Genomic DNA, 8,665 nt, shown 5'->3' with positions numbered 1-8,665 from the left:
CGAAAAAAAAAAAAAAAAAAAAAAAAAAAAAAAAAAAAGAAAAAGTACGTTGAATTGCCAACATGCTGTGGAATTAAAGGGGACCTGCACTTTTGACATTGGATATTTTGTAGCATTAGAATGTTAATAACAGTATTTTGTTAGACTCACAAGCTATAAAAGTTTTCTTTGCTGCTAATATATAAAGCAGTTATGTGAAAGTAGACTTTAATTTGTAGCCTTTTTTTAATGGGCATTATATCCATTTTCACCCCCCTTCCCCTCTCATTTCAGGTTTTTTTATTCATTATTCTTCCCTGGGCTAATTGTATGTGGAGTTTTATGTGTGTGTTTACTCATTGTCCTTTGGGGAATCAGACTGCTGCTACAGAGAAAGAAAAAGTCGGGCTCAGCTAGCAAAACTGGGAAAAATCAAACGGTGATTGCATTTTTCCATCCCTACTGCAACGCTGGCGGAGGAGGAGAAAGAGTATTATGGTGTGCCTTAAGGGCTCTTCAGAAAAAGTAGGTATGCATCTTTCTTAACAATTTGGTGTATTGTTACTATTTTTGTAAAAAATCATCACCCAGAATGTGTCTTTCTCTAGTCATAGCCAGGGATTCCTTTCTTAAACTATTCTTCAGTAAGGAAACACTGCTTATATGCCAACCTGTCTTACAATATCCTACTGCATTTTACTTGATATGATAAAGAAACAGAAAGGGGAAGTATCTGCCCTTTTATGGCATAATTCAGTGGGGACAACTTGAGAGAGTATGTGGAGAAGAGATTGAATAATAAACAGAAACATACCAAGTACTGTGAAGCACTTTAAACCTGAATACTTTCAGTCAGTGGTGGCACACAGGAAATAATCTCTCTGAAAGCATCTATTTGATTCTCATTTTGATATCATTATCAGTTGGATAGTCTTAAGTAAGTTACCATGTTAGAAAGAATTTGGTGTTACACATCTTTTAATGTTCTAGGCTTCCTTCTCCCCACCCCTATCCCACAAGAAAAGAAAAGGCACAGCAAAATATGGGTTTCATTATTGTTTTATTATATGAGGAAAACTATTATCCTTGCATGGTGACCCTACTTCCTGGCACACGCCCTTCATTCAGTTTCAGAGTCTTCCCATGTAATGCCCTTAGCTCTACATTTCTACATTCTTGGCCCTTCTTGGCTTCTAGCCACCGTCCCTGTGTATCCTCTGCCATCTCCCATAACTGCCTAAATGCAGAGAATTTTCTTAAATCCCAGCTTAATTCCCACCTCCTTGAAGCCTTCCTACTGTAGTCCATACTGTTCTTTCCTTCTCATAACACTGTGCATTAGCCTTGTCTCTAGATTACCCTTGAGGGCAGTGGTCAAGTTTCATGGTATCTGTACTCATACTCCCCAGCAACCCCTATTACTCCTCTACCTGACTGATGAGGAAAAAAATCCAAATAATTAGTATGACGTAGAAGATACGTTTTCATCTTGCTCCTGCCACATTTTGTTTCTCATCCCTCCCATCCCCTCACACATACTTTGCTCCAGCATACTGACCTAGGAGCATCACGCCCTCTCAAGATTCCTTGCCTTTCCATCTAGTGTTCCTTTTTTTCTGAAATAACCTTTTTCTCCTTAGGTAAGTCCTACAAGTCTTTCCTGACTCAGCATAAGCTACAGTACACTTTTCATTCAATCTCCCTATATTTGGGGAGTGGGGGAAGCGGGGAGGACCTACTATGTATCGGATTGGCCAAAAAGTTCGTTCGGGTTTCTCTAACATCTTGCGAAAACCCCGAACCAACTTTTTGGCCAACCAATATCAAGCAGTGTTCTAAGGGGTTGAATTTAAGTGGTGAACAAGATAGATCAAGTCCCTCTTATGGACCTTAGATATCAGTTGAGAGAGAGACAAGATAATAAATGGAAAATATCATATGGTGAGAAGTGTTATATAAGAAATTCAAATAGGGTAGTATGAGAGTGACTCCACCCTTTAGACTGAGTAAATTAGGTACAATCTCTGAGGAAACAGCACAACTAAATTCTGACCGACAAAAATAGCTGACGTTTACTGACCTTTTACTGTCTGCCGGGCGTGGTTTGAAGTGTTTCACATGTGTTAGGCGACTCAGTCCTCATTACAACCTAGCGAGGTGGTTACTGTTATCCTCATTTGACAGACAAGGGAACTGAGTTCCTAGAGCCCATGTTCTAAACATACGCTCTCCTGCTCACTTTATGAAAAGACAGTGAGGGTGAGAAAAGAATTCAAAGCAGAGGGAGCAACTGCTGCAAGTCCCCTAAGACTGGAAGGAGCCTGGCTTGTTCAGAGAAGGGAATCCAGTGTGGCTGAACCCTGCTGAGCAAGTGAGAGAGTTGGGGAGCAGCGGGTTCCAGAGGGAGGCGGTGCCCAGTATGCAGTGCTTGAGCGAGCAGGGTGAGGAGTTTAGACTTTATTCCAAGTGCTGTGGAAAACCATATGAGGGTTTTAAACAGATATTCTGCTTATCTACTGCTGCTTAGTAAACCACCCCAAATTGAATGGCTTAAAACAAGAATTTATTATTATTTCTCAGAGTCTGGAAGTTGACAGGCCCTGTTTGGAATCCTTCACGCTCAAACTGTCGCAGTTAGATGGCAGCTGGGGCTGGAGTTGTCGGAAGGCTTCTTCCCTCACAGATCTGGTTCCTGGCCTGGAATGACTGGGTCAGGCATCTCTGTCACCAAACAGCTTCTCCGTGTGACTAGCTTGGGCTTGCACACAACATGGCGGTCTCAGGATAGCAGGACTTCTTACATGACAGCTGTCTCCCCTTAGAGTGAAGTAGAAAGGTGCCAGTCTCTTAGAGCCTGGGTCCAGAAACTGGCACAATGTCACTTTTGCCATATCCTATTGTTAAAAGCAGTCAAGAGCCCACTGTTACTCCAGGGGAGGGGACACAGATCCACCTCTCAACGGGAAAAGTGTCAAAGATTTTGTGGCCATCTTTAAGCTGCCATAGGTGACCATCCTTTTTACATTTTAAAAGGCTCAGTCTAGTTGCTGGGAGGGGGGCTAGTGAGGAGTGATTAGATGCTCATCCTTTAGACATCACAGCATCCTGGGGTTTTCATCAGTACACAGCACATTATTTGTTTATCTGTTCTCTCCACTGGACTGAGCTCCTTGAGGATAAAGACTCTCCATCATCCCTTATTCTCTAGAACCTAGTAGCTCACACTAGGTAAGTTAATAAATGTTCTATATGACTCAGAGAATAATTATAAACACAGCCAGAGTGAGGCCAAAGTGTTAAAATCATAAGAATGTACTTTTCCATATTTCCATTATAACTATATCTAATTGTGATGCAGGCACAAGGTCTAGCTTAAAACCTTTGTGCATTTCTCAGATTAAAAACACTAATGCTTTAGCATTTATGATCCTATCTAAAGATATCTTCAGTGAATTTTAACTCTTGTTTATGAATATTTTATTAATATTTCATTACCATTATAATGCTGAGAAAGTTGTCAGAATTTTTGAATACTTCTTAAAAATGAAAATGTCTCATTTATAAATCAGTAATTTTGTTGATGTCTGCTGGAGGGAAACTCTCAGTGGAGGGAAAAGCAAAGAACTAGAAGTCTCCTTTGGAGGACTGACATTTTAGTTGTAGGGCAGTGGAAGACCCAGGAGGGAATGGAGTCAGTAAAAAACAATGGAAAACATTTTTTTAGTCTAAAAACTAAGCTGCTTTATGATTGTGAGAAAATAATTGTCTACAACCTAAACTGATTTTAACCTAAACTAATGAAATTCTTAACTGTTACATTCTGATTTAGGTATCCTGAAGCAGTTTATGTTGTTTATACTGGTGATGCTGATGTCAGTGGTCAACAGATACTGGAAGGTGCTTTCAGAAGATTTAACATCAGATTAACTTGCCCAGTGAAGTTTGTTTTATTAAGGAAGCGCTACCTTGTGGAAGATTCACTCTATCCTCATTTCACACTGCTGGGCCAAAGTCTGGGATCCATTTTTCTTGGCTGGGAAGCTCTGATGCAGTGTGTTCCCGATGTTTACATCGATTCTATGGGCTATGCTTTCACGCTTCCTCTGTTTAGGTATTTAGGCCGTTGCCGAGTTGGAAGCTATGTTCATTATCCCACCATCAGCATGGACATGCTCTCTGTAGTGAAGAATCAAAATGTCAGATTTAACAATGCAGCCTTCATCACCAGGAATCCTTTTCTCAGCAAAGTAAAGCTTATCTACTACTATTTATTTGCTTTTATATATGGGCTTGCTGGTTCTTGTAGTGATGTTGTCATGGTCAATTCTTCTTGGACGCTAAACCATATTCTCTCACTGTGGAAGGTTGGGAATTGCACTAATATTGTTTATCCACCTTGTGATGTGCAGACGTTTCTGGACATTCCCTTACACAACGAGAAGACAACCTCAGGACATTTACTGGTTTCAATTGGCCAGTTCAGGCCTGAAAAGAATCATCCTTTGCAGATCAGAGCCTTTGCTAAATTGCTGAATAAAAAGGAGGCTGAGTCACTTCCTGCACTTAAACTTGTCCTCATTGGAGGCTGTCGTAACCAAGACGATGAACTTAGGGTAAACCAACTGAGAAGGCTTTCTGAGGACCTAGGAGTTCAAGAAGACGTGGAATTTAAAATAAACATTCCATTTGATGAATTAAAGAATTACTTGTCTGAAGCAACAGTTGGTCTGCATACCATGTGGAACGAGCATTTTGGGATTGGTGAGTTTCTCCTCTAAACAACTTGTTTGGTGCCATGAGATATACATTTTAGGTGATTTTGATAAAATGATAATATTCCGGAAGTTTTCAGCAAGTCCTCAGTCTCTTCCCCGAGTCCACCAAGTGTGCTTTCCTCATTTGAGACCCTGTAAAACATATAATCAATAATAATAGCTAATGTTTATTGACCACTCACTGTGTGGCAGTCACTCTAAAGGTCTTTACAAGTATTATCTGATTTAACTCTCTCTGGAACTTCACTTAATAGGTATTATGATTATTTCCATTTTGTAAACTCAGACACAGAGAGGGTTTAGACCTTGCCTAAGTTCAGTCACACAGTAAGAGATAGAGCCCAGATTCAAATCCAGACAGCCTCTGCTCTTAACTACTGTATTTTCTCTCCCCACCTAACCCCATCAATGTGCTGGCTCAGATTCCTGGGCCTCATGCTAATCCCACTGAGGAGCCACATCAGAATCTCTGGGTGGGCCCAGGTGGAGTTGTTTTGGTAAAGCCCCTCAGGTGATTCTGTTGTGCATCAAAGGCCGAGAACCCCTGTCTCCAGGTAGGCTCCTCAGAAGAACCTTTTAGTTCTTTTATTGATTGTGTGCTCATTACTGGAATGGCCTCAGGTGTTCAGTTTGGACAGCCATGTGAGTGGTGGTGGCTTTCGCCCACAGAGGCCTCCAAGAGCAGAGGCAGTGAGGGGCTGAGTTTCGAGCACGTGGAGTGGAATTGGCTGAGGGATGTGCGTGTGTCCAGCGGGCCTCGTACCTGTGAGTCTGAAGTAAGGAGAGGGAGCTGGCCCAGGAATACAGGCTGCAGAGTTGTCCGGGTGGGTACCGCAGCCCGGTGGGCGTGGACGTGCGTATGGACGGGGTGGCCTAAGGGGAGTCTGTAGAGCAACAGGAGGCCCGCAGTGCAAAAGGCTGAGAACAGTGAGAGGCCACAAGTTGGCAGAAGGGTAGCCAGTGAAGGAGAAGGAAGGAAACCAGGCAGAGAGTCACGGAAACCAAGGGAAGTGAGGGTTTAGGGAAGAAGGGAAAGGGCGACAGGTTCCAGTGCTGCCCAGATACTGGGCAAGATGAGGGCATGGGGGGTGACCTGGGTGAGAGCAGTGTCGACGGAGGAGTGGGCATGAGGGTCACTGGTGGGGGGCGAGTGGAGCGCTGAGCACAGCCCACGCAGGCCCTGAGTTATCTGTGAGAGGGAGATGGAAGGAGAGACACGGGCCAGGGGCGGACTTGTGACCTGGAGAGCGGGTGTGTGTGTGTGTGTGTGTGTACCCCTCACAGAGACTTTGTTCTTACGAGTTTGAGCTAGCTTAACGGCTGATAGGAAGGGGCCAGTAGAGAGGGAGAAGTGGAAGATTCTAGAGGGAGAGGGTAAAATTGATTAGGTCAAAGTATCTAAGAAAGTACAGAGGAACGTTATCCAGCCTGGAATGGAATATTATGGTGTAATCCATATTTTTCAAATAAGAGTTCAAATTAAAGCATTAGCAGAAAATTCTGTAGAGATTTTGCCCGTGTTGCAGAAACAGTTGTTAATGATTTAACTTCTCTCCTGTGCATCTAGGATGATATCAGCCTGTACCATCCTTTGGAGAAGTAAGAAAACAGTAAACCAAATCATTTTCTGAAGGGCTTAGTTCTCTCTAGAAACATGGGTAAGAAAGGCTGGCTAGAATAATTTATATCCTCACCTACATCATTTGGCAGAAACTAATCAAAACTCTCATTTAGTTCAGCACTGCCATTGGGCGGCACACAGTTGTCTCAGATTTGCCAGAAATCCAGGCAGTAACAGAAGCACCAGCCTTACTTAGTGTGCCTCACGAAGATGGCTTACTTTTTTCCTGTTTTCTCCTAATGCTGTAATTTGAACATTTTGTTTTTGATACCTTGTTTTTCTAATTCAGGAATATTTTATATTTTCAAAGTATTTAGAATCCTTTAATTAGAAAAATAAAGGCAATGGGATTATCTTTCAGGTTCTAAAAGTACCCATGAATTAAATCACTCACATCCCCCTCTTAAAAAACACAACAAAACCTTAAATCACATTGCTGTTAAGTTTTCTTACAGTAAGAAGACCAACCTGCGCTAGAGTACAAAAACCTGAAATTCTAAAAAAACAAAAAAAAAAAAACCCCGGAAATTCCGAGCATGAAAGTAATTTATTGATTAGACATCTGGTTTATTCAAGCATAAGGCCTACCAAAGATAGAATTAACACAGCTCATGGAATAGGAAAAAAACCCCATCCAGCACCTGCTTTGTCTCAGATTTCCTGGGGACAAAATTTATGCATTCTGTACTACAGCCTCACCCTGAAGCATTCACATGTGCTTGATATTAAGTTGAATAGGATATGAGAAACTTTCTGTACACTCAACTTGGCAAAGCGTCATTAGTGATGCAACTTTCAGAAACATTCTTAGGCACAAGAAATAGCACTGCCTGCAGTGAGAGTCTTTGACAAAGAAAAGAATATCATTAAATATAATCTTACAAATAGGAAGAAAAATATACACACTTTTGCCAATGGATTGCTTCACATATCAGGAAAAATGTCACAAGCAGAGATTTTCTTTCGATGAGATTAAAACACCGATACTCAACTTTTAATGTTTTTGATATCTTTTTTACCCCTTTTTATCTTTTAATATCCACTAGCTATCTACCATCTTGCTAATAACGTTCTCTAGTCTGCTTTAGTATCTGCAGTGTATTTACTTTTTATAGACTATTCTTCTATCTACTTGTCTGTTTTAGTAAAGACAAGTAGCATTATTATGAAGCTTTGATAACTAAAAAACTTAAAATTATTTTCACCAGGGAAGTTAAACGAGTGCATTTGTAGACATACATTTACTTAAATCGCCCGTGAATCTTAAAATTTGTAAAGGGTTCTGCTCATCCTTGTTCTTATGAACACATTCAGAAACTTAAAAGACAACATGATTTCTGTTTCTCAGGAATTGTTGAGTGTATGGCAGCCGGCACGATCGTCCTTGCACACAATTCAGGGGGCCCGAAGCTCGACATTGTCGTTCCTCACCAAGGCGAGAGAACTGGGTTTCTGGCTGAAAGTGAAGAAGACTATGCTGAGACTATGGCCCATATTCTTTCCATGTCTGCGGAAAAGAGACTCCAAATCAGGAGCAATGCTCGTGCATCTGTAAGCAGATTCTCCGATCAGGAGTTTGAAGTGACATTCCTAACGTCTGTGGAAAAGTTATTTCAGTAATTCCGTATCTGTACAAACTAGAGATATTTTATATAAAATGGTTAGATACCTTCATATGTTAATAGTTTTCTAAACTCATTCCCTATTATAATAAAGTTAGTCTAAGCAAGCCCTCAGCAGTGTGTATATAACCAAGGTATTTATTTCAGTGGAAACAGGCAAAATTACCTAAGTGGAAAAGGTAACCTTATATAGTTTAAATATAAAAATCTTAGACTAGTGTTTGGTCTCAAATTCTGAAAAATATGGGTATGAAAGAAAAAAATGAACAATCTTAATTTTGGTATAATCCATATTTTTAAAATCCTATTTATCAAATCACTTTACTTTAGAAACCAGGAAAGAGAATTTCCTTTTAGAAAAAAGGAAATATTGGGAAAAAAATGGGTGATTGATAATTGATTAGTACTTTAGAATTATTTTGATATTTTTGGAACACAGAAAAATTCTGGTATGTTTAAATTCAAGCAATATTGTGGATAAAATTTTTGAATCTAATGATCCTCTTAAAAGAACAAAAACTTTAAGCAGACTTAATCATGTTCTAAAAGCATGTAGTCAAAAGCCAGGCTCACCGTGATTGCTCTATGTGTGTGCGTGGGCATGTAGAGACCAGGGTACTGCCAATAATCCTTTCTGTTAACTAGGTATTTGTGAAAATAGTTTTATG

At 40.5% G+C, this 8,665-nt stretch overlaps 1 protein-coding gene across 1 annotated transcript in view; it reads left to right on the top strand.

Annotated features, from left to right (window-relative positions):
* The window catches only part of ALG11 (ALG11 alpha-1,2-mannosyltransferase), a 13,134-nt gene extending 5,139 nt beyond the window's left edge, over positions 1–7,995 (top strand). The window contains exons 2-4 of the mRNA XM_007471683.1: positions 274–504; positions 3,809–4,740; positions 7,724–7,995. Of these exons, the coding sequence (XP_007471745.1) occupies positions 274–504; positions 3,809–4,740; positions 7,724–7,995 (1,435 nt within the window). The remainder of the gene's footprint in view (positions 1–273; positions 505–3,808; positions 4,741–7,723) is intronic.
* The last annotated feature ends 670 nt before the right edge of the window (positions 7,996–8,665 follow it).

This window comes from Lipotes vexillifer, unplaced genomic scaffold (assembly GCF_000442215.2).
Source record: "Lipotes vexillifer unplaced genomic scaffold, Lipotes_vexillifer_v1.1 scaffold470, whole genome shotgun sequence".
Lineage (NCBI taxonomy): Eukaryota > Metazoa > Chordata > Mammalia > Artiodactyla > Lipotidae > Lipotes > Lipotes vexillifer.
This window is presented reverse-complemented; position numbering and strand designations above follow the sequence as displayed.